Source organism: Narcine bancroftii, chromosome 8 (genome assembly GCF_036971445.1).
Source record: "Narcine bancroftii isolate sNarBan1 chromosome 8, sNarBan1.hap1, whole genome shotgun sequence".
NCBI lineage: Eukaryota > Metazoa > Chordata > Chondrichthyes > Torpediniformes > Narcinidae > Narcine > Narcine bancroftii.
Genome location: NC_091476.1, coordinates 61,987,887 through 62,014,737, shown reverse-complemented (window position 1 = coordinate 62,014,737; position 26,851 = coordinate 61,987,887). Strand labels below are relative to the sequence as shown.

The 26,851-nt window shown below is 46.3% G+C and overlaps 1 protein-coding gene across 3 annotated transcripts in view; it reads right to left on the bottom strand.

The window, feature by feature from the left end:
• LOC138740766 (WD repeat-containing protein 26-like) overlaps window positions 1-26,851 on the bottom strand; it is a 123,071-nt gene that overhangs the window by 68,970 nt on the left and 27,250 nt on the right. For all 3 annotated transcript variants that reach the window (XM_069893842.1, XM_069893840.1, XM_069893843.1), the window contains exons 2-3: window positions 13,307-13,406; window positions 5,073-5,129 (exon numbers count right to left, since the gene is read on the bottom strand). In XM_069893842.1, the coding sequence (XP_069749943.1) occupies window positions 5,073-5,129; window positions 13,307-13,406 (157 nt within the window). The remainder of the gene's footprint in view (window positions 1-5,072; window positions 5,130-13,306; window positions 13,407-26,851) is intronic.

The following is a 26,851-nucleotide window of genomic DNA, read 5'->3' as shown; positions in this document are numbered from 1 at the left end:
CCAGCGGTCGCTGCATGAGCTACTTCCCCACCTTTGCATACCCACTGCCGCCCAGACACGGCACACAGCCATCTTATGTCCCCAGTAAGCTGCACTCCGCAGAGTGTTTCTATTCGGTGGGGCCCGCCCGTGGCACCTCTACAGAGACCTTACGAGGGGCTGCACGTTCAGGGTCTATGTTCATGCTGGACATCGGCAGTAGGCAGTAGCTGTTTACTGTGAACAGGCTGAAGCCAGCTCACCTTGACCCCACCGAACCAGTGATTGTGGCCCAGCCCAAGAAGCGAGGCCGCCCAGCTAAAAAGGACATCTGGGGGGGCGGGGCTGTGTGGCGACATGCCACTAGGCAGGTAAACCAGCCCCACTTGTAATCCATGTGGCTGGGCAGCCTGCCAAAATGGAGTTTCCCCTTGTCCTTGCCCGCGCTGGGGGACCACATGATGCCCGAGTTCTCAGCCAGTACAAGTACAAGTCCAGCCCGCAGCCAGCAATAAACCAGTTTTCTGCTCACTGAGCTCAACCTGTCTGGTTGTGCGTTCTTTCAGTAGCAGCGGAGCTGCTGCTACAAAACTACTATTATCAGGAAGGTCACCCTTATCTATTTCAATGATGGGTTGTATTAATTCGATTAAAATGAACATTTGGCCTAAATTTCTGTACCTTTTTCAAGCTTTACCAATTTTTATTCCCGAAGACTAAAACAAAAGGATTATTACTTCCAGATTTTAGATTGCATTATTGGGCGATTAACAGACTTAATTTACTTTTATTATTACATTTGGATAAGTCAGTGAATCGCCCATCTTGGGTAGAAAAGGAACTGAAGTTTTCCCAAAAAACTTCTATGTTGGAAATTTTAGGATTTTTTTCAACCATTTTCTAAATTGACACAATGAGAAATAGGTTGAGAATATGGGATCAATTTAGAAAATTCTTTGGGTTTAATAGTTTTTCTCTGGCTCATCCCATTAGAGATAATCATCTTTTTCAGTCGTTGCTGCTGGACATAGGTTTTAAGGATGGATATATATTTAGATTCCAAAGTTATAGGATCTTTTTTTTTGAGATAACTTTGCCTCTTTTGAACAATTATCAGCCAAATTTAATCTTTCTAACAGACATTTTTTTTAGATATTTACGAGTTCGACATTTTGTTCAGTCCAAGTTTTCTGATTTTCCTCGAATCTCAAAAACTAATATTCTGCATTCATTTTTTTAACTGAAGGTTATTTTTCCCATGGTGGATTAATATCTTATATTTACAATGATTTAATGGATTTAAGATCAGCCTCAATGGCTGGGATCAGGAGCGATAGGGAACGAGATTTGAACATAACATTTTCAGATGAAGATCGGCATTCCACTCTCAGTTTGATTAATGATTCCTTATTTTGCACGAGGCACTGCTGATTACCATTTAAGGTGGTACATAGAGCACATATGTCCAAACTTAAATGAGCTCATTTTTATGCAGATGTTGATCCACTATGTGAGAAGTGTAAAGTTTTGAGGTTTCACTGATCCATGTATTTTGGGAGTGCCCAAATTTAGAGATTTTGAAAAGATATTTTCCATAATTTATCAAAGATCAAAATAGAACCATGTCTGGTTTTTCATGCCAAATATACTTCTGTCTGCAACTCAGGAAAATGTTTTAGCCTTTACCACGCTGTGACCCAGATGAGCAATTTTAATAAAATAGAAAGACAACTCTTCACTGACCCACACACAGAGAGTTTCAATTTGTAAAGATGTGGGGCCCGTTCACAGATTACTGTCATGATTGGAAGATTTAAAAATGTTCCGGAGATTCTCTGTCTGACATCTGGAGGTCTCCATCCGATCCACAAGTTAATAAGGAAAGCTTGATTAGAGGGAGGGAGGGGATCAATTAGATTTAGTTTTCACTTTTTTTCTTTTTCTCAATTTTTATTTGGATTAATTTGGCAAATGGAAAGATGATTCATCCCCTACTCATGCACAATGATTATATGATGCAATATCCTGTCTGTTTAGAGAAAATTAGATATCTTAAAGATAGAAAGTTTCAATATATGAAGTTATGTGGCCCATTCTTAGTATTTTTTTCATAAATGGAAGAATTAACAATTATTGTATGTTCCAGTGGTTCCATATTATTGATTCTTTTTAAATTAATGTATAAGGTAACCTTGATTAGAAGTATTTCTCCTTGATTTTATACATTATTTCAACAATTTTGTTTAACGTGGTCACATACATCATTTCAATTAAACGATTTTGAGGTGTTATAAGCAATTATTTTTTTGAATATTTATTTTGATTTTCCAAAGACTCCTGCAAATCCAATAAACAGAATATTACATTCTTTCCACGTAATATGATTTACAGAGTCATTATTTCCCATCCTTACACCCTCCCCATCCCAATCCTTAAATTAAACAAATAACAAAATACAGACATACAAAATTCACCCAAATACCAGCAAAGATCCTCCACAAGGCTGGAGGGCCCCAGATATTAGGTCGGGACAAAAACACTCATCATCTGCCCCACATTTCCCATTGCTTCTTTTCTCTTATTTGGGGAGGGGGGGGTGTGAATTATATCTGTGCCTCAGATACGGTGCCACACTTCAGTGAATGTGTAGTTTCTCTTCCCTAAATTGTAGGTGATTTTCTCCAGGGGAACGTAACCCTGCGTTTCCATATCCCACCGTGCAATAGTTAGCTGGGAATTGGACGTCCACGTCAGTGCTAAACACGTCCTGGCTACCGACAAGGCGACCTTCACAAACTGAATTTGGTGTTTGGGGCATCTAAACTGTTCCCTAGAACGTACAACTCCCGTGGAAAATCCACCTTTGTAATTCCCCACCCCAGAGTGCCCCCAGTTCTTCCCTCCACAGCCCGGTGGAGTGGACAAAGGTTCCTGGCTCCACACCGCACATTTCCACAATTTCAGGTTTTGAATTGCATCAGGTATAAATGATGCAAGAAATTATATTGCACCAGCGAGTGTATTATAAGCCATTATTGATGTATTTTTCATTGGCCTTTTTTTGGACGCATTTACTCGTATGCAAATAAATTATTATGTAATTATTAATTCTGTCATTATGCTTACATATTAAACTCAATAAAAGCATTTTAAAAAGAATTTGGCAAATATGGGGTTCAACATGGTTATCACAGATTAATTCAATGACTTGTTTCTCATGTGGATTAAGGAACTGTCTAATGTAGTTCCATCCAATTTTTTTTGCATTTTTATTTGAGTTAACTTGTCATGTGTTTTTTTTTGTATGCAAGTTTATAGGTGAAACTCAAAGATATTTTAAAGGGTGAGCAACACACTCTGGGGCTGGATTAATGAACGAACGAACGCATGAGAGTTTATTGGCACAAACACAAGCTCAGTGCAAATGCAATGAAATTCTTGCTTGCTGAAGCTATACAGCACAGGGACACAAAATACACACAAAAACCAGCTTAAATTACCACACAAAAGACAATAGAATAGATAAATATTCATAGGCGCAGTGATGTTACAATAGTGCAGACAGACCTTTAGACTAGAGTCGGGTATAAGATACTGGGGGAAGAAATTGCTCTAATCTAGAAGTCCTGAACTTCAGGGCTAATGGGAGCAGTGAGAAGAGGTCGTGACCAGGGTGATTGGTCGTGATCAATTAATAATGCCGGCTGCCTTCTCTGAGGCAGTGCCACATGTGAAGGACTTCAGTGGACAGGAGGTCAGTGCCTGTGATGGACTTGGCGAGGTGCACCACTTCTGCGAATCCTGGAGCACTTGCATTTCCAAACCAGGCTGCGATTGCGAAAAGCTGGTACATCTGTGGTGCCTACTGAGCTTGTACACAGCCCCAGGAAAAGAAGGAGGGGGCAGGGGACACGGCATCGATGCAGAAAAGAGTGCAGACAAAGATGTGCTGCCAGAACACAGCATCACAGGAGAGTGCAACTACCCATCTTTGCAGCCAGCTGCATGGAAGTGGGGGAGGGGAGGGGAGGGGAGAATTCAGCCTTCTCAAAAGGGTGAGCAATTCAAATTAGAGACGATCTCCTCCAAACAATGTGAGTTTCCCTCCACCACAGACAACATGGCCATCACCTGCATATCCTCCATTTCCCACACATCTATCCTGGCCCCCTTCGCCCCCATCCAAATCAAGGGCAGGACTCCTCTGGTCCTCACCTACACCCTCCCCAGCCTCTGCATCCAACAGACCCTCCTCTGGCATTTCCGCGCATACTATGTGATCCCACCACTAGACACGTATTCCCCTCTCCACCTTCTGCAGGGACCGCTCCCTCTGTGACTCCCTTGTTCACTCTTCCTTTTCCACCAATCGACCCTGGGACCTACCCCCATGACTGCAGACGCTCCACTTGTGGCCACCCCTCCTCCCTCACCACTATTTGGCGTTCCAAGCAGTCCTTCCAACTGCTTCCGGTGCTCCCGCTGTGGTCGATATTGGAGAGACTAGGAGACTGCTTTGTTGAGCACCTTGGCACTGTCCGCCACAATAGTGTGGATCTCCCAATGGCCACCCGTTTCAATTCCCTATCCAATTCCCTTGCTGACATGTCTGTCAATGTTCTCATTCACTGCCAGACTGAGACCACCTGCAGATTGGAGGAACAACACCTCATCTTCCAATTGGACACCTCAACTGGATGGCATTAATATTGACTACTCTGGATTCCATTAACCACCCCGGATTCCATTAACCACCCCACCACTGCTCGGTTTCTCTTCCTTTTCCGTCTCCTTTCGCTCAGACTTGATCAATTCTCACCTCTCCTCTTTTGCTGGTCTGGACCCCTCCCCCAGCCAGCACTGTCTCTTATTCTGACACGTCCTGTGGTGGCTCATTCCTTGGAGGAGGGCTCAGGCCCTGAAATGTCGACGACACGTCTTTGACCTTGATGGTTGCTGAAAAACCAGCTGAGACCACTCTAGCATTTTGGTTTGTTTTCGCAGCGATCAATTCAAAGCATGTTTAAACAGAGTGACACAGGGCTGCAGCTTGTCACGCAGCTTTTACCCAAACACACTCCCTTCCTCCTTACCACAATAGCTTGAGGCAAATGCACCAAGGTCTTGAGCTCAGTGAGGTCAGCTTCAGCCTAGGAGAAAGAACATAGAACATTACAGCTCAGCCCACGATGTTGCGTCAACCTATACAAACCGATACAAAAATCTAAACTTTCTCCACCTCACCTCTACTTATTCGCCCAAGAGCGTTTTAAATGCCCCCATTGTAGCAGCTTCCACCACCACCCCTGGCAATGCATACTAGGCACTCACCATTCTGCGCATTAAAAAAAGCTAATCCCTGACTTCTCCCCTACGCTTTCCTCACCTCACTTTATATCGATGTCCTCTGGTATTTAGAGGCTGCGCAGAAGGCTGCAGTCAGCTCAAAGAGTCAAGGATAAATAAATGCCAGTGGTTGCCCGTGCCAACAACCCATATGCTCCCCACACCAGCGTTAACAAATACAGCCTGTGGTAACAGCTTGCTCCAAGGTTGAACACTTGACGTGTGAATCAGATCCAAGGAACAATGGAGTCACTATTTCGATTTACCTGAGGGATGATTGAAGCCTTCAGACCATTTTCCAATTTTGCTCTATATCTCAGGTACATTAAGGGCAAAAAGATAGCAAGAAATGGCCCCCTTGTAGATCAGAGCAGCCAGTTACGTGTGGAGCCAGATGAGGGAGCTCAGAAATGGTTTTTTTTTGCATCTGTGTTTACTTAGGAAACTGGCAGAGGGTAGGGACGTGAGGCAACGAGTAGTCGGGTAATGGAACCTATGCAGATTAATGAGGAGGTGCCTGCTGTCTTAAAGCAAGTAAAGATGGATAACTCCCCAGGGCATGATGAGGTATTCCACACCTTATGGGAGGCCAGTGCGAAATTGCAGGGGCCTTGGCAGATATATTTTAAAAGTCTGGTCAATGGGAAGGTAGCTCATATTGTCCTGTTGATTAAAGAAAGGCTCCAAAAATAACAGGAAATTTAAAGGCTTGTGTGCCTTATATCCACAGTAGGTTAGTTATTGGAAGACATTCCAAGAGATCAGATATTTGGATAATCAAGGACTGATTTGGAATAGTCAACATGGCTTTGTGTGTGGTAGGCCGTGTTTTACAAATCTTATTATTTCAAGGAGGTTACCTGGAAAGTCAATGAAGGAAAGGCTGTGGATGATGTCTACGCAGACTTTAGTAAGGCCACATGGGAGGTTAGTCAGGAAGGTTCAGTCGTTTGGCATTCACGGTGAGGAAGCAAACAGAAATCAACATTGGCTTTATGGGAGAAGCCAGAGAGTAGTGGTGGGTGCTGTGCCTCAGGGATCAGTGCTGGGACTATTGTTGTTTGCCATCTGTAGCAATGATCTGGATGATAATGGGGTAAATTGGATCAGCAAGTTTGCAGGTGACACAAAGATTGGAGGTGCCATGGACAGTGAGGAAGACTTTCAAAGCTTGCAGAGGGATCTGGACCAAGTGTGAAGTGTTGCACTTTGGAAGGACAAACCAAGGATGGACATGGTCGGGCACTGAGAAGTATAGTAGATCAGAGGGATATGAGAATACAAATCCATAATTCCCAGAAAGTAGCTTCACAGGTAGATAGGATCGTAAAGAGAGCTTTTGGCACATTGGCCTTCATGAATTAAATATTTGGTATAGGAGATGATAAAGTTATACAAGGCATTGGTGAGGTCAAATTTGGAGAATTGCTTGCAGTTTTGGTCACCTAACTACAGGAAAGGAACCAATACGATAGAAAGAGTGCAGAGAAGATTTACTAGGATGTTGCCAGGACTTGAGGAACTGAGTTACAGGGAAGGGTTAAACAGGTTAGGATTTTAATCCCTGGAGCGTATAAGAATAAAGGGAGGTTTGATAGAGGGCTATTGAGTAAATGCAAGCAGACTTTTTCCACAGTGGTTAAGTGAGACAAGTATTAGAGGACATGGGTTAAGGGTGAAAGGGGAGGTTTTGGGGGAACACAAGGGGGAATTTCTTCACGTAGAGAGTGGTGGGAAGATGGAACGACCTCAGGACAGAGAGAAAAAGGACAATGGATGGAGAGAGAAGCCATGCAATTAGGAGTGAATCAATTTCTGCCGAACATTCCCAGGGACCACGCTCGTCAGCAAACAAGAGCAGGGACGGAAGGCATCTCCCCAACTCTTTTTCATTACATTCTCAAGGATCGACACAGTGTTACATGCTGAAGGTGAGTCGCTGAGTCATGGTTTAAAATCACTGGGAGGAGAGAGAAGAATAAATGATTTAAACAGCTGAAATATAATCTCAATCAAAAGGAGGTTTTATGTGGGAGCACTCTGGGAGACTTTTGGTTCCAAAGAAATTTGATGGCTTGTGAGTTTAGCTCTGCTGATCGCAATATGTAGTTTGAGAAATTAGCTGGCAGTTTGCCAGGGTAAATTAACTCCACCACCGGTTCATCTCCCATTATCCTCGGCATTCAGTGGCAGACGATTTTCTGTCGGCGTCACAAAGGGCCTGAGAGCCTCGGCCTCACCTTTAGTGGACTTCAGGAGGCTTTGAAGGATTGCCAGCGAATTTCATAGCTCTGCTACCTCGTTGTCCAGATAAAGAGCTCACATCTTGGACCCTTGTTTCGATGTGAAGAATGTGGGATCCTGTGCTCCGAAGAGGATCGATTTCACATGACTTCAATCAACAGATTTTCTCTCTCCGGTTTTAGACTTTTGCTTTCTCACAGCGTTCTTGTTCAGTTTTCTTTTTGTAAGTATGCCAAATCCATCTTTTGAAAGTCCTGGATCCTCCAGGAGTCGTACTGGGCCAGTGAATTCAGCAAACTGTGGCCAGGAATTCTTTTGTAACACTGGAAGACAAGAATGCGTTCCTGATACTTGTCCCCAACTATCACCTAGTGATGATAGTGAGGGTGAAAATGGAGTAGAAATCCGTGATTTACCTCCAAAAAGCGAAGGTGGGTCCAGACCCAGGTTGAGTCCGTCCAGCCATCTGTCAATTCAGTGACTTGTTTGAGACCGTGCTTCATGTAGACATGGAGTGCGTGAGGGTGCAGCCCCTGCTCGTGTTCTTGAATGAGTTACTCCTCCATTTCAGCTTCTGATCCTTGGGCACCCAGCACTGAAGAGGAAGGGTTGGCCAAAGGATGCCCTCATCAATATGGCACTGAGCCCAGCAAAGATGACCATCCATGTATCCAGAGAGTCAAGGGTTCAGCTTCGGCTGACTGGCTGTCCCTCTTCTAAACTTAGGTGCATTGCCATGATTTTCCTCGAGGAGGACTCAGTGCTCACTGGCACCTTGGAGAGTTTTTCAAAGGGCATCAGTGTCATTGACAGAGATAATCATGTAATAAATTGTCCGAATTGTGGACATACAGTTTTTGTTTGGATTGGATTTGATGAATAATTAGAAAGTACAAATAAAAGGTAGAGACACAGAGTGAAGCTCCCTCCACACCATCCCATCACACACTCCATGGGTCAAAGTGAAGCTCCCTCCACACCGTCCCATCACACACTCCCGGGGTCAGACACAGAGTGAAGCTCCCTCCGCACTGTCCCATCACACACTCCCGGGGTCAGACAAAGAGTGAAGCTCCCTCAACACCATCACATGACACACTCCCGGGGTCAGACACAGAGTGAAGCTCCCTCTGCTCTGTCCCATCACACACACCCAGGTTCAGACAAATAATGAAGCTCCTTCCACACCATCCCATCACACTCTTCCGGGTTCAGACAAAGAGTGAAGCTTCCTCCACAACACCCCATCACACACCCCAGGGGTCAGACAAAGAGTGAAGCTCCTCCACACCACCCCATCACACACTCCATGGGTCAGACAAAGAGTTAAGCTCCCTCCACACCACCCCATCACAAACTCCATGGGTCAGACAAAGAGTTAAGCTCCCTCCACACCATCCCATCACACTCTTCCGGGATCAGACAGAGAATGAAGCTCCCTCCGCAAAATCCCATCACACACTCCCAGGGTCAGACAGAGTGAAGCTCCCTCCACAACTTCCATCGCACATTCATAGGGTCACACACAGAGTGAAGTTACTTCCGCACCATCCCATCACACTCTTCTGGGGTCAGACACAGAGCGAAAGTCCCTCCGCACCATCCCATCACACACTCCCGGGGTCAAACACAGAGCGAAGCTCCCTCCATACCATCCTATCACACATTCCCGGGGGGTTAGACAAAGAGCGAAGCTCCCTACGCACCATCCCAACACACACTCCTGGGGTCAGACACAGAGTGAAGCTCCCTCACCACCGTCCTATCACACAATCCCGCGGTCAGACAAAGAGTGAAGCTCCCTTCACACCATCCCAACACACACTCCCGCGGTCAGACAAAGAGTGAAGCACCCTCTGTACTGTCCCATCACACACTCCCAGGGTCAAACAAAGAGTGAAGCTCCCTCCACACCGTCCCATCACACATCCCAGGGTCAGACACAGAGTGAAGTTACCTCTGCACCGTCCCATCACACACTCCCGGGGTCAGACACCGAGCGAAGCTCCCTCTGCACCATCCCATCACACACTCCCAGGGTCAGATACAGAGTGAAGATTCCTCCGCACCGTCTCATCACACACTCTCGGGGTCAGACAAAGAATGAAGCTCCCTCCACACTGTCCCATCATATATAACCGGGGTCACACACAGAGTGAAGTTACTTCCACACCGTCCCATCACACATTCCCAGGGTCAGACAAAGAACGAAGCTCCCTACGCACCATCCCAACACACACTCCTGGGGTCAGACACAGAGTGAAGCTCCCTCACCACCGTCCTATCACACAATCCCGCGGTCAGACAAAGAGTGAAGCTCCCTTCACACCATCCCAACACACTCTCCCGCGGTCAGACAAAGAGTGAAGCACCCTCTGTACTGTCCCATCACACACTCCCAGGGTCAAACAAAGAGTGAAGCTCCCTCCACACCGTCCCATCACACATCCCAGGGTCAGACACAGAGTGAAGTTACCTCTGCACCGTCCCATCACACACTCCCGGGGTCAGACACAGAGTGAAGCTCCCTCTGCACCATCCCATCACACACTCCCAGGGTCAGATACAGAGTGAAGATTCCTCCGCACCATCTCATCACACACTCTCGGGGTCAGACAAAGAATGAAGCTCCCTCCACACCGTCCCATCATATATAACCGGGGTCACACACAGAGTGAAGTTATTTCCACACCGTCCCATCACACATTCCCAGGGTCAGACAAAGAACGAAGCTCCCTCCACACCGTCCCATCTTACATACCTGGGGTCAGACACAGAGTGAAGCTCCCTCGACACCATTCCGTCACACACTCTCAGGGTCAGACACAGTGTGAAGCTCCCTCGACACCATCCCGTCACACACTCTCAGGGTCAGACACAGTGTGAAGCTCCCTCCACACTGTTCCATCATACACTCTCAGAGTCAGACAAAGAGTGAAGTTCCCTCCACAATGTCCCGTCACACACTCTCAGAGTCAGACACAGTGTGAAGCTCCCTCCACACCGTCCCATCACACATACCCGGGGTCAGACACAGAGTGAAGCTCCCTCGACACCATCCCGTCGCACACTCTCAGGGTCAGACACAATGTGAAGCTCCCTCCACACTGTCCCGTCACACATTCCCTGGGTCAGACAAAGAGTGAAGCTCCCTCCACATGGTCCCATCACAAATTCCCTGGGTCGACAAAGAGTGAAGCTCCCTCCACATGGTCCCATCACACATTCCCTGGGTCAGACAAAGAATGAAGCTCCCTCCACACCGTCCCATCATATATAACCGGGGTCACACACAGAGTGAAGTTACTTCCGCACCGTCCTATCACACACTCTCGCGGTCAGACAAAGAGTGAAGCTCTCTCCACACTGTCCCGTCACACACTCTCAGGGTCAGACACAGTGTGAAGCTCCCTCCACACCGTCCCATCACACATTCCCAGGGTCAGACAAAGAACGAAGCTCCCTCCACACCGTCCCATCTTACATACCTGGGGTCAGACACAGAGTGAAGCTCCCTCGACACCATTCCGTCACACACTCTCAGGGTCAGACACAGTGTGAAGCTCCCTCGACACCATCCTGTCACACACTCTCAGGGTCAGACACAGTGTGAAGCTCCCTCTACACCGTCCCATCACACATTCCCAGGGTCAGACAAAGAACGAAGCTCCCTCCACATCGTCCCATCTTACATACCTGAGGTCAGACACAGAGTGAAGCTCCCTCGACACCATTCCGTCACACACTCTCAGGGTCAGACACAGTGTGAAGCTCCCTCGACACCATCCCGTCACACACTCCCAGGGTCAGACACAGTGTGAAGCTCCCTCCACACTGTTCCATCATACACTCTCAGAGTCAGACAAAGAGTGAAGTTCCCTCCACAATGTCCCGTCACACACTCTCAGAGTCAGACACAGTGTGAAGCTCCCTCCACACCGTCCCATCACACATACCCGGGGTCAGACACAGAGTGAAGCTCCCTCGACACCATCCCGTCGCACACTCTCAGGGTCAGACACAATGTGAAGCTCCCTCCACACTGTCCCGTCACACATTCTCTGGGTCAGACAAAGAGTGAAGCTCCCTCCACATGGTCCCATCACACATTCCCTGGGTCGACAAAGAGTGAAGCTCCCTCCACATGGTCCCATCACACATTCCCTGGGTCAGACAAAGAGTGAAGCTCCCTCCACATAGTCCCATCACACATTCCCGGGGGTCAGACACAGAGTGAAGCTCCCTCCATATCATTTCATCACACACTCCCAAGTCCCTGCCTGCAGAGGTTTTCCAAGCTCAGGTGAGAAGCTGCACTATCCCCAGAACAGGAGTTACCGGAATAGTTTCTGAGAACAGAAGAAACGAGAGCAGGGATCTACTTTCAACATGATCACAGCTGATCTGGCTGTAAACTCAGCTCCACTGACCTGCCTGTTTCCCACAACCTTCAACTCGCCTACTCGGCAAAAATCTAACTCAATTTAATGGTGGAGCCTCCACTGCTGCCTTGGGCAGAGAATTCCACTAAATCATTGCTCTCTTGGAGAAGCAGCTCCCCCTCCTTTTTATCCTGAATCTACTCCACCACACCACCACCTCCCCACCCCCTAAGCCTCAAGGACATGTCCCCTGATTCTAGTCTCACCTACCAGTGGAAACCTCCTTCCCAAGACCATGAGACATTGGAACAGAAATAGGCTATTTTGTCCATCAAGTCTGTCCCAATCATGAGCTGATCCATTTCCGCATACAGTCCCAATGCCCATCCCTCTCCTTTGATGCCCTGGCTAATCAAGAACATATCAATCTCTGCCTTAAAATGCACCCAATGACTTGACCTCCACACCTGCCTGTGGCAACAAATTCCACAGGTTTACTATCCTCTGGCTGAAGAAATCCTGACATTGTGCCCTCTTGTCCTATATTCTCCCACCATGGGAAACAACCTTTCTACATCTACTCTGTCCACGCCTTTCAACATTCAAAATGTTTCAATGAGATTCTCCTAAATTCCAATGAATACAGGCCAAGGGGAGTCGAATGATTTTCCTTTCATTCCTGGAATTATCCAAATAAACCTCCTCTGAACCCTCTCCAACATCAGCCCATCCTTTCTTCAAGGAGGAGCCCAAAACTGCTCCAAGTGAGGCCTCACCAATGCCTTACAAAGCCGCAATGTTACATCCCTGCTCTTGTATTCTATTCCTCTTCAAATGAATGTCACTTGGGCTGAAGTTGATCAGATCAGAGTTCAGGAGTTTGCTTATCGCCTGGCCCAGAAATAAAAATAGTGGCATAACAGCCACATTGCCGCTGAAGTGGACCCATGGGGATCGAGGAGTGGAGACACAGTGCTTCCCCACAGGGTTCAACCGCTCAGTCCAACAGCTGTCAGCTCCTCTGCAACTCTAATCTAAGCGGACGCCCTTCAATTTCTGCCTCTATCTTATTCATCCCTTTCATTTGAATTCCAGTGAGTGCAGGCTTGTGGCTGTGTCCCCTGAGTTCTCCTCTCACGCGCCACTGAAAGCAACTTTCCCGCATCTAACCCCTGTAGAGACTTTTTTTTTTAAAAATGCTCCCTGCACTGTTGCTTCACTGGTTGCACCAGTCCCTCGTTTTTGCTGAGGTAATAAAGAGAAGCAAGGCAAATGACAGAACCTCCCACAAGGAGGGACCTGAAAACTCTCTGCAGTGGCAGGAGGGGAAAATGGCGAGCAGAAGTGTGCATTACCTTTTCCCAATCCCCTTCTGTCACGTGGTTGCGGAACTTGGTGGCCGATGGGTGCTCCAGGCTGCATCCCGTCTCCTGCATCAGCTGCTCCACCGTTTGGCTGGGCAGAGGCAAGGGCAAGAAGCAGAAGGCGGGGGGTAAGTCCAGGGCTGCATGTGAGTACTTTGCGAGTGCCGCCGCCGCCTCCCAGTGACTCAGCCGTACTCCCACCCAAAACTCCGCGCATGTCTGGAGATGACCCCCCACCCCAGGCCTTCCCTGCTGATACCCCCCTACTCTACCAGATCGGGCGAGAACTTCGCCAGACACCTGCCCTTCTCTCTGTTGGGTCTAAGCCTGAGCTCCAAGTGGCCAACTGTTTCAACTCGCTTTGCGATACAAGCATGTGCTGGAGAAACTCAGCAAGTCCCACAGCGGCCACAGCAATTAAACGGCGATCAACATTTCGGGCCTCAGCCATAGGTCAAGGTATGAGCAAAATTGCCAGATGCCTGAATGAAAAGGGTGGGGAGGAGAAGAGGACGGAGCACAGGTAAGATGTCATAGGTGGATACAGGTGAGAGGGTAGAAGAGAAAAAGCTGAAAAGTGATGAGGGAGAGGAGTCCATCCCTGACTTGAGAGGAAAGAGGGTGGGGAGCTGGAGGAGAGGATTTCCTGTCAACTCCCTTCACCATTACCACGCAGACACATCTGTCCTTGGCTTCATCCATTGTTGGGGAAGCAAATCGGAAACTCGAGGAACAACACATCACATGGACAGCCTTAAACCCATCACCACACACCAGCGTGGTAACAGGCCCTTCTGCCCCACAAGCCCGTGTCTCCCTAATACTCCAAACTGGCCTCCAGCTATGTGTTTTGAAAGGTGGGAGGAAACCAGGGGGCCCAAAGGAAACCCACGCAGACACGGGGAGAATGTACAAACTCCTCACAGAGAGCGTTGGATTTGAACCTGGGTTGCCAGTGCTGCAAACAGCGTTGTGCAAACCGCGCCACCCAAAAAGGTTTCCTCTGAACTAGTCATTTAAAATACAATGTCACCATTGCAACCTATCTAACAAGACATGAGTCTCCATATGCCCAACAGTGCAGCTTCAACAAGGTCAACCCCACCTGCTCTGCACAGCAGCTCTCAAGGTCCCGCCAACAAAGTGTATTACAGCCTCGCCCAACAGCACCTCCCAACCCCAGTGAAGGGCAGCAGGCATGGAGCCACATCTACCTGCACAATTCCCTCAGTTACATACCATCCTGCATTCTTCATTACCATGTACAGATCAGGATCTGGATGCTCTTTGTTGCCTCCAGTTCTGCATTTAACACCATCACCCCCTCAAAACTGAGCAGCACACTTACAGGCCTGGGAGTTAACACCCTGCTGTGCAACTGGATCGTGGATTTCCCTATCACTAGACCTCAATCAGTGAAGATTATTAAGAACATCTCCTCCACAATCTCCATCAGTACAGGAGCACCACAAGGCTGTGTTCTTAACCCCCCTGCTCTACTCACTTTACACCCGTGACTGTGTGGCTTAATACGACAATTAACACCACCAACAAATTTGCTGACGGTGGGCTGCGTAAAGGAAGAGGATGAGTCAGCGGACAGGAGGGAGGTTGAAAACATGGCTGACTGGTGCACCAACAACAACCTTACACTCAAAACTAAGGAGCTGATTGGTGACTTCAGGAAAGGAAAGCCAAAGATGTACAATCCAATGATCATTGGGGGAGATCAGAGGCTGAGAGGGTGAGGACATTTTGGGAGTCACTATCTCGGAGGATCTTTCCTGGACCCAACAATGCCAGTGGCATCGTCAAGAAAGCCTGTCAGTGCCGCGACTTCCTCAGGAGTTTGTGAAGGAAATTCTACTAGAGGTGTGGTGGAAAATGCGCTGACCGGCTGCGTCATGGTCTGGTATGGGAACACCAATACTCCTGAGCATAAAGCCCTCCAAAAGGTAGTGGACACAGCCCAGGGCATCACAGGCAAAACCCTCCCCACTATTGAGTACGTCTACAGGGAATGCAGCCGTTGGAGAGCAACAGCGATCATCAAAGACCCACACCACCCAGCACATGCACCATTCCCACTGCTACCATTGGGAAAGAGGTCTCGGTGCCACAAGACTTACACCACCAGGTTCAAGAATGGCTGCTACCCTTCCACCATCAGACTCCTCAACGAGGACTCATTTAAGGACTTGTGCAATTTACTGATTTTCTTTTTTATTCTTTTGCTTACATTCACTATCAGTTTATTTGTTTACACATAGTTTTTTTTGCACTACCAATTAGTGGCAAGTCTGCTGCGCCCTCAGGGAAAAGGAATCGTATGTGACACCTTGTACGTACTCTGACAATAAATCTGAAACTCTACACCCCATACCACTGCGGGAGCACCTTCAACATAAGCTTAAGCCAGGATGAACAAGAAATGCTGGACTCGCTGGTGACGACCTGTAATTGAGAGGCAGCGTCTACCAGTGAGTGGCACTGCTGCCCTCCTGTTCGGAGGACACACTACCTGCCAATCAAGGTCAAGGACTCACCCCAAGCCATCAAGGTGCCCCTTACAATTGGCCCAGGTGAATCACCACAGTTCACCCCTGCTGAGCCCTGGACTTGGCTTCGAGCCATTGGCCAATGACTCTTATGATTGGCCCCCCCAGCTTTGCCCCTAGAACTATAAAGGACCATGTGCCCCTTTGTTCTGCCTCTTTGGACTCCTCGTGGCATGTAAGTATCATCTCCTGTACTGGGTTGGGGTGAGTCTCGAGGTGAGATAACAGAGCCGTGTCCGCATCGGTCAAGGGGTGGGGGGGGATGTAACATTATCTTGATCTGATTGTTGAGTGTGTATGCTTTTGTAACTTCCCCAGTTTTTGTCGGTTTCCCCCTCGTCATCCAAAAGTGTATATTTGTTCTCCACCCCCCCACCGTATTGTGTATTTGTAGAAGTTCACTTCACATATCGACCCTGTTGTTCCAATTTCGTCTCTGAAATAAAAGTGTGCTTCGAACCTGCAATTTGGTCTGGTCTTAACCTGTGGGACCCACACGAACCTGAACAATACAACCAGATCCCAACAACAGGGCTTCACAAAGCTGGGCCATGAGATGACATAGGAGAATTAACAGCATGCAAGGATAGAACAAGCCCCAGGAGTGATAGTGCTGAGGGGATTTTAAAAAAACTGATACTAGAGGGTAGCAAATAACATTGTTATTTGATTTTAGCTAAACCTCCAACACTAATCAGGTTCCACCTCTCCTTTAACAACATGCATTCTTGCTTCACCTTACCCCTCCTCCCCCTCTATCGACTTTCCTTCTTTTTTAAATCTTTTCATTAATTGTATGATAGGTAAACAATACATGAAGAGATTAGATCATCAATAGGGGAAAAATATTACTGTCTGATAACATACTATATTAGACACACCTCATCTCCTTAAAACTGAAATCTTCACAAAAAGAAACATTAAATAAAACCCCACCTCATCGCAGGAAAAAAAAAGACTGGGCAGCCTATCCTGAGAATTTATTAATAAAAATTAATCATCTGGCCTTCGCCAACAAAGAGAAAAGAAATTAAATTTAGTCCAGAATGGAAAATAATTATAAGTCATTTATAAAAGGTTGCCAAGTCTCTTCAAATTTAACAGAGGTATCAAGCGGGACGACTCCTCGGTCTATCGACTTTCTGTAGATGCGTTATGGAAAGTTGCATCACAGCCTGGTTTGGACATTTTAGTGCCCGGGAACGCAGATGGCCACAGAAGGCAGCAAACGAAGCCAGGTCCATCACAAGCTCCCAAACTCCACCCACAGCAGAGGTGCTGTCTCAGGGAGGCAGCCCACATTTATTTATTTATAAAGTAATTTTCTCCACGGGCACACAACAACACCTCTCCATGGCCCCTCGAGCAATAAGGAGGGGAGAGCTGGGATTGTTATCCACAGCCAGGGCTATTTTAACAAGGCTAATTTGAAATTTAGCCAGTTTGTCACTTTCGTACAGCTCTGGGTCGTATGGGAAGATCACTCCCAATTATAAATTTGACCCTTCAAAGTTTAGAACGACGTGATATCCACAAAAAAAATTATGAAAAATGAGAGCTCTGACAGTATGTGAAGTAATATTTTTCTATTTGTGGGAGGAGGGGGAGAGGAGGGGAATTTTGTAATAAAAGATTCCAAAAAAAAGCGGCCATCATTGTAAAAGGACCCTCATCACAACGCCTTCTCAGTGCTAACTTCAAGTAAAAAGTATAGAAGCCTGAAGAGCAGCATATCTTGAGAACAGATTAGTTCCAACATCTATCAGGCTCTTGAACCTCCCCCTGCCCTGTCACATTAGCCACGGACTGCTCTGATACCACAAAAAGATTGCCTGCAGGATTAAAATGCCACTTTTTTTCCTTGCACTCTGGTAACTAAATATTTATTATCTCATTAATTGAATATAAAGAACACTCCAGCACAGTACAGGCCCTTCAGCCCACAATGTTGTGCCGATCTATTCAAACCTACTCAACAAACTAACTCTTCCCTACCGTAGCCCTCGATTTTCCTTACATCCATGTGTCTATCTGAGTCTTCTGAAAGTCCTTATTTTACCACGACCTTGGCAATGTATTCCAGGCATACACCACTCTGTATAAAAAAACCTGACCTGTGACATCTCCCCTGAACTTTCCTCCACTCACTTTAAACAGAGGCCCTCTATTGGCTATTGCTGCCCCAAGATAAAGCTGGAGGCTGTCCACACTATCAAAGCCCCAGAATCTTATACACCTCCCTTCCTTTGTCTCTCCAAACAGAAAAGCCCCAACTCTGTCAATCTTGCTTCATATGACATGTTCTCCAATCCAGACTACATCCTGGTGAATCTCCTCTGCACCCTCTCCACAGCTTCCACATCCTTTCTGCAATGAGGTGACTAGAACCAGAGATTGATAAAGTTACAACATTACCTCACGGGGCTCTTGAACTCAATCCCCTGACTCATGAAGGCCAGCACACAGGCCATCTTAGCTATCCCATCAACCTGCACAGCGACCTTGAGAGATCTATGGATATAAATCTCAAGGCCCCTCTGTTCTTCCACAACTATCCTGTTCTCTGCCTTCAGGTTTGACCTTCCAAAATGCATCACCTCACACTTATCCGGATTGAACTCCCTCGGCCACGTTTCCACCAGAGGTTCTACACAGCTCCATGTGTGAATGTGCATCTCCAGTGCTACACAGCAACAGAGGGGCACTAGGCCCACCGAGCCTATGCCAGTTCTCAGAGCTCAACCCTCACATGTGGTCTTACCAAAGTCCTGTACACTTGTAACCAGACACCCCTGCTCCTGTACTCTAGGGTGGAGTCTCTTCTGCATTCTCTTCACTACAGTCTCACCCTTCCTGTCATTTGGCAAGTAAAGTCTCCATGCTATGGCCTAACCTATATTTTATAAGCTGTACCCCTGCCCTTCTATGCCCCGGCTAACGTGAATAAGTGTGAAGTGCTGCATTCTGGGAGAACAAACCAAGGTAGGACTTCAACGGTCAATGGTAGAGGGCAGCAGGAGGGATAGGGAATACAGATTCTAAATTCCCTGAAAGTGGCGTCACAGGTAGATAGGGCCGTAAAGAGTGGTTTTGGCACACTGTCCCTCACAAATCAAAGTACAGGGGAAGATTTACAATGATGTTGCCAGGACTTGAATTGATTTTAAATAGGTCTGGACAGTTCCCTGGAGTGCAGGAGAATGAGGTGACATTTGATAAAGGTATACAATATCATGAGGGATATAGAGCAAATGCAAGCAGTCTTTTTCCCCCACTAAGGTTTGGTGAGACAAGAACCAAAAGGCACAAGTTAAGGGTGAAGGTTAAGAGGTTTTGGGGGAACTATGCACAGTGTGTGTGTTATGAGCTGCCAGCTGAAGTGAATGCTGGTGCGATTTCAATGTCTGAGAAAAATTTGTACAGGTACATGGATGGGTGGGGTGAGGATGGATACTGTCCTGCTGCAGGTTAATGAGACGAGGGGGAATACATAGGTTGGCAGGAACTAGATGGGCTGAAGGGCTTGTTTCTGTCATGGCATTCGACAGTTCAGTAATTTCAAAGGGGAGATATATGTGGCCCTTGTAGCTAAATGGATCAAAGAGACTAGCACTAAGATACTGAGGCCCCATGATCGCACTGAATGGTAGCAAAGGACTCATGGCCTCCTCCTGCATCCAATTTCAATGATTCTACGAGGACCCATTGTTCCTCAGGTCCCTTTTGGTGCAAACACTTGGTCAGGGGGCTGGGGAGAATCGAACATGCGTAAAAGCCAGGAACTTTTTATTAAACTTTACAACACGAGAGAAGCAGATTCCGGCCATTTGAACCTGTGCTGAACAATTACACCTACAACCTGGTACGTTTTGGAACCGGAGCATTCTGGGGAAAACCCGTGCCGGTCACGGGGAGAGCGAACAAGCTCCTTGCGGACAGCGTTGGATTCGAACACAGGTCGCTGGTGCTGCAATAGTGCTCACTGTGCTGCCCACAATTAATATAATCAATTAATGAAATAACAAATCTCTCTGAAAACTGACAAGATCTTTCATGAGCAGTAACCATTTACCCTTCAAGCACCAAAGCCTGGTGAAGATTCATACATGTTAAATTCTGTGCACAGCATAAGAATTGCCTGATACCAGTGAACTTGGTGGAGTGAGATTGGACAGTGAATCAAAGTAACCATATAACCACTTACAGCACAGGTCAGTTTGGCCCTACTTGTCCATGCCATAACAAATTCCCACCCTCCTAGTCCCACTGACCATACCCCTCCAGTCCTCTCCTCTTCATGTAACTATCCAGTCTATCCTTAAATGTAACCAATGATCCCGCCTCAACTACGTCTGCCGGAAGCTCATTCCACATCCCTACCACCCTTTGCGTAAGAAATTTCCCCTCATGTTCCCCTTATAATTTTCCCCCTTCAATCTTAAACCATGTCCTCTAGTTTGAATCTCCCCCACTCTTAATTGAAAAAGCCTATCCACATTTACTCTGTCTGTCCCTTTTAAAATCTTAAACACCTCTATCAAGTCCCCCCTCAATCTTCTACGCTCCAGAGAAAAAAGCCCTAGTCTGCACAACCTTTCCCTGTAACTCAAACCTTGAAATTCTGTCAACATTCTTGTGAACCTTCTCTGTACTCTCTCTATTTTGTTTATATCTTTCCTATAATTTGGTGACCAAAACTGTACACAGTACTCCAAATTTGGCCTCACCAATGCCTCGTACAATTTCATCATAACTTCCCTACTCTTGAATTCAATACTCCGATTTATGAAGGCCAACATTCCAAATGCCTTCTTCACCACACCATCTATCAGCCTTGAGGGTACTATTTACCATCACTCCTAAATCCCTTTGTTGCTCTGCACATCTCAATAGTCTACCATTTAATGCATATGACCTATTTAGATTTGCCTTTCCAAAATGTAACACCTCACACTTATCTGTATTAAATTCCATCAGCCATTTCTCAGCCCACACTTCCAGCCTTCCTAAATCACCTTTTAATCTACAGTAATCTTCCTCACTGTCCACAACACCACCAATCTTTGTATCATCCGCAAACTTGCTTATCCAGTTCTCCACCCCTACTTCCAGATCGTTAATATATATAACAAACAATAGTGGACCCAGGACCGATCCCTGAGGAACTCCACTAGTCACCGGCCTCCAATTGGACAAACAATTTTCTACCACTACTCTCTGACACCATTTGTCTTGGTGAATTTCTATTGCATCACAGGAGTTCTATGATTAATTTAGAGAAGATTTACACAGGTCTCAAGGAGCACAAAGAACCACAACATATTTATACCTAAAAATGTGCAGATACAGGCTCCAAATTTGCAAAAACATGCCATATTTTTTTCTCTATTCTCTATTTTATCCCATTCCCAAGTGTGAATCCGATTTCCAAGTCACTGCAATATGTTTCCTTGCTATTTTAACAAATTTAATTTGGTTTATTGATAATTTCAACTTGGGTCTTGTACCTTTTATATTCCCTAATAAAAATAAATCTGGGCTTTGTGAAAATGCAATGCCTGTAACCTGTTCTAAAAAATTCCCCAAGTCCACCCAGAAAGGTCTTACCTTGGGACATGACCAAGTTGAGTGGAAGGAAGTTCCCTTCTCCTCATCGCACCTAAAACATTTATCTGATGAATCTGATTTAATTTTATGCAATTTTTATGGTGTAAGGTATAACTGATGTAAAAAAATATTATTTAACTAATCTATACCTTACATTAATAGTATTTGTTATAAAGTCTTGACAGAGATCTGAATGCTGCTGCATCTCATTTGCTCCCGAGATCCAGTGTAATGGGGGTGAAACTCGAACGTCTGCAGGCACTGTGATTGCAGCAATAACATAGAAATGCTGGAGCTCAGCTGGTCTTGCAGCGTCCACTGGAGGTAGAGATACTAGCAACGTTTCAGGCCTGAGCCCTCACTCGGAGAAGCAGTTCATCCTCATCTCCATCCTAAATGCACTCCCTCCACCCCCTTCACCCACCCCACCCCCCAAGCCTAAGGACATCTCCCACATTTCTAGTCTCAGTGGAAACAACTTTCCTCAGACCATAAGACGCAGAAATAGGCGATTTAGCCCCGCCATTTAATCATGAGCTCACCCATTTCCCCACTCCCCAGCATTCTTCCCATAACCTTTGATGAGTGAAAAACGACAAGCATCTGAACTAAAAGCTGAGGGAAGAATGGGAAAGGTGGAGGTGGGGGGGGGGGGTGGGGGAAAAGAGTAGAGCAACAGCCAAAAGATGTTAATTGGATATGATAAGAGGAGAGGTGAGAATTGATGGTGGCTCTGTGAAAGGAGACGGAGGGGAAAGGGGAGAGAGAAAGACAGAGCAGAGGAAAGGAGACGGGGAAGAAGATGGAGGTGGGATTTTAACAGAAACTGGAGAAGTCGACATTAATGCTGTCCGGTTGGAGAGAGCCCAGACAGAAGACAGGGTGTTTTTCCTCCAATTTATGGGTGGTCTTAGTCTGGCAGTGCAGACACGTCAGCAAGGGAATGGGGTGGGGAACCGAAATGGGTGGCCACTGGGAGATCCACATGGCAGACAGAGCCGAGGTGCTCAATGAAGCGATCTCCCAGTCTGTGCCCAGTCTTCCCGATGTGGAGGAGACCACATCAGGAACACTGGATGCAGTAGATGACCCCCACAGGTTCACAAGAAGTGTTGCTTCATTGGGAAGGGCTGTTTAGGACCTTGAATGGCGGTGAGGAGTGGGTGCACGTGGAGCATCTCCTGCGGCCGTAGGGGTAGTGGAATGGGAAACAGGCATGCTCGGAGAACACGTGAGCAGCTTTGGGTGGGCAGCCGTGGCCTCAAGTGGGGCCACGTCACTCGGAGGGAATTTGAGGAATGGCCGAGATTAATCAAACCTGTGTGTAATCAGAAGCAGGGAGTCTGGAAGACACCTGTTCAGCCCAACACCCAGCCCTGATCAGGACACGACTGAGCAGAGCCATATGCTGCGGGAACGTTTATTAATTCTGCACATGTTGCCTTACAGAAGCATCTCGACTGCAGCTGCCAAGACCCGTTTTAATCAGCGGAAGGCATGGGGAGTGTCCTGATTAATTGGGCCCATTAAGATTCAAATTTCTCTTGCCTCTGACAACCTCAGCTGTTCAGATTCAAGCGCATCAACTATCAAATCGAAGGGGCAGATAGGGTGAATGGCCAGGGGCAAACACCAGAGGACATCTGTATAAGACGAGGGGAGAAAAGCTGAGGGGTTAAGTTTTAATCAGAGAGAGTAGTGGATGCCTGCCGTGTATTTCCAGAAGCAGAGAAAGGCACAATTGGGACAGACACGAGGATGTAAGAAAAATAGAGGGTTACAGGTGCGAGGTAGGGAAGGGTTAGATTGTTGAGTAGGTTTGCACAACATCGTGGGCCAAAGGGCCTGTACTATGCTGGAATGTTCTCTGGGTAGGAGGCAAATTACCTCTTAATCTACAGGGGGTAAACACCATCAGTACAGGTGTGCGCCACTAAACATCCATTCGGGAAACATCCGACCGCGTATATGTCCGTCGCTCAATAGGGTTATAAGGGAACTCAGGCAGAAATCCAGACCGGAGAATGGGACGAGGCAGACGTAACCAGAACTGAAGGAAGAGGCGAGGGAAAAGGAAACTGTGGAAGGAGAAGAGGAGCAGGTGCAGGAGAGGTTCACTGTTAAGGGGTCAACCAAATTCTCTGCAGACCTCAGCAGCTTGCTGAAAAGATGGAGGCAAACACTGAACGCTTCTCACTGATGGAGAGGAATGCCCATGCAGTGTTTGCTGCATATAACGAAACGCATGAAGAAAAGTAAAAGCAAACTTGACAAACAACACTGGCCATCTTCCTGAAGAAGCCGACACCTCCCCAAGAAGAGCCTCAGCCAGGTCCTTCAGGCATCACAGAGCGACAATTCATCAATGGAGGTTACTCGACCTGGAACTCGTCCAGTGGGACACTAAGTTGAGAACTGTGATCCTCTGTTAAATTGCATGTGATATAGGCTAAGAAAGTGTTTACGTAAAAGTGTTGGGTACAAGACCCGACCGTGCACTCTTTCTCTTCGACCTCCTGCTGAGGGAACAACCCGAACCCCTGCAGGCTGAGGATTGTGAGCTGTGCTGGAGAACTAACCCATGGAGAATCTTTCAACATGCACTTCGAAGGGAAGCCAACGTGGGTCATCTGATCTAATTTGTAAATAGCTTCTGTGAGTGAAGTGCCGGATTTTTCCCAAACGGCGAAGGCAAGGTTGGTCAGTCAGGGCACTGAGTATAGGAGTCGGGGCATCGAGTTACAACTCTACAGGGCATTGGTAAGACTGCACTTGGGAGCACTGTGGACAGTTCTGATCACTAGCTGCAGAAACAATGCCATTAAGCTGAGAAAGGTGCAGAAAAGATCTAGGTGTTGCTGAGTTTAGGAGGTGACACTGGGAAATCTGGGACTGTTTTTCCTGGAGTGAAGGAGGTGAAAGTGAAACTTTTATAGAGATTTACAAAATAATTGTGAGAACAGACAAGGTGAATAGTCAGGATAGAGTATAGGTTAGCGCAACGATGTTATAGTAAGGAGTTTGTACATTCTCCCCATGTCTGTGTAGGTTTCCTTCGAACTTTAAAAACATATGGGGGTCGTGGGTTAATTGGAATACTTGGGTGGCATGGGCTGGAAGGGCCTGTTACCATTCTGTATGAATAAAGTTTAAAAAAAATTAAAACTAAATGGGATACGCTCAAAGTGGTGTGGGGGGGGGGGGGTGGGGCAGGATTTAAAAGGGATGTGAGAGGCATCTCCTTCACACAGAGATGGATTGAGTTGTCAGACGAAGTGGGAAAAGTGTTTGGAAGGGGAAAGCAGTGGGTTATAGTCATAGTTGTACATCCCCACCTATCCTGACCACTGCACCCATCTGAATGCCAGTTGACTACATCTGGGTGTGGAAGGACATCTCAAACCATGAGCTCATGGGAAAAGGATCTGACCATCAACTTGTGCCTCTCATAATCCTATCAACTTTTATTAGGTCACCTCTCAGCCTCCTTCACTTCAGGGAAAACAAGCCCAGCGGATCAAAGTCCGCTTATTGTCACCTGACTGTAGACATACAACCAGATGAAGGAGGGTTTTTCCGGATCATGGTGCACGCACAAAATACATCATAATCACTTGTGCACAAGGATATATTTTTTAAATATATTCTATAAATATTCTGGAATGATTTACTCAGTTGCAGGATACTGTTCTTCATGTCACAGCCTGCAGGAAGAAGCTACTTCCAGCCTGGCAGTCCTGACATTGATGCCCGTGTCCCCCTCCTTGATGGTGCTAGGTTTATCTCCCCATAACTAAACTCCCCCAAAGAACATTACGTAATGATGTGCTGACTTGTATAATACACCAAAAAAACTTTAATCTTCCCCACCTCACAACGCTCAATTTTTCTTTCATCCGTGTGCCAAAGAGTTTCTTAAATGTCCCTATAGTACCAGCCTTCATCACCACCCCTGGCAAGGCATTCCAGGCCCCCATCACTCTGTGTGTTAAAAAGAACTCATCCCTGTAAATGCCCCTAAAGTAAGTACCAGTCTCCATCCCCACCCCTGGCAAGGCATTCCAGGCCCCCACCACTCTGTGTTTAAAAAAAACATTCGTAACCTCTGAAAGGTTTGGGATTAGATAAATTTCAACTTGCTTTTGTATATTTAGCATTATTTGTAGCGAAAAAATGTATTGCTAGTACGTGGAAAGATACAAATATGATTGATATTAATAGATGGCATAATGAGATGAAATATTGTTTAATAATGGAAAAAATTACATATGTTTTGCGTGATAACTATAGTTTTTTTTAATTAGTAAGTGGTTGTTATATTCAGAATATTTACATTTTGATTTACAATGATTAGATCTTAATATGCCTGTTTAATTTTTCCTTAATATTTTTTTTTCCTTTCTTCATGGCTCTCCTTAGGAGAGCTGGCTGAAGGGGGGGGGGATGTTTCTTTTCTTTTCTTTTCTATAAAATATAACATTCATGTTTCTGGTTCATTGTTGTATATGTTCTTTACTATCTGTATTTTGAACGAATAAATAAAGTTTAAAAAAAAACACCCATGATATCTCTCCTAAGCTTTCCTCCCTTCACTTTGTTAAGACATCCTTAGGCATTTCCAACTTCCGCCCTGGGAAAAAGGTGCCGCCTGTCTACCTTATAATTTTATGCCTCTCATAATTTTGTAGACCTTCTTTGCTCCAAAGAGAAAAGACCAAGCTCTGCTAAACCTTGCCTCATAAGACATATTTAACAATCCAGGTAACATCCTGGTGAATCTCATCTACACCCTCTCCATGGCTTCCACATCCTTCCTGTAATGAGGTGACCAGAACTGAACACAATATTCCAAGTGTTCTCTCACCAGAGATTTGTAGAGCTGCAAAATCACCTCTCGGCTCCTGAACTCAATCCTACTAATAATGAAGCCCAGCATCCCATTGGCCTTCTTAACTACCCTATCTATCTGCACAGAGAGATTTATGGATTTGGACCTCAAGGTCCCTCTGTTCTTCCACACTGCATCTGACTATTAACGATGTATTATGCATTCGTTTGACCTTCCAAAATGCATCACCTCACACTTATCAGGATTGAACTCCATCTGCCACTTTCCCACTGTAGGTGGAGATAGATAAGAGGGCAGGAGAGAAAAGCTGAGAATTGATCAGTGGAGAATTGATCAGTGGAAAGAGTAGCTCTGTGAAAGGGTAGCGCGCACAAGAGAGTAAGAAAAAAAGGAGAGGGAGAAGAGAGAGTGCAAGCTGGAGGGAAGGAGATTAGAGCCAAGGCAGCTGAAGACACTGCTGCCAACAACGAAATTATTGAAAACGCAGACAGTTGCTCAGTTAGAAGCTGAGAAATGAGTGTA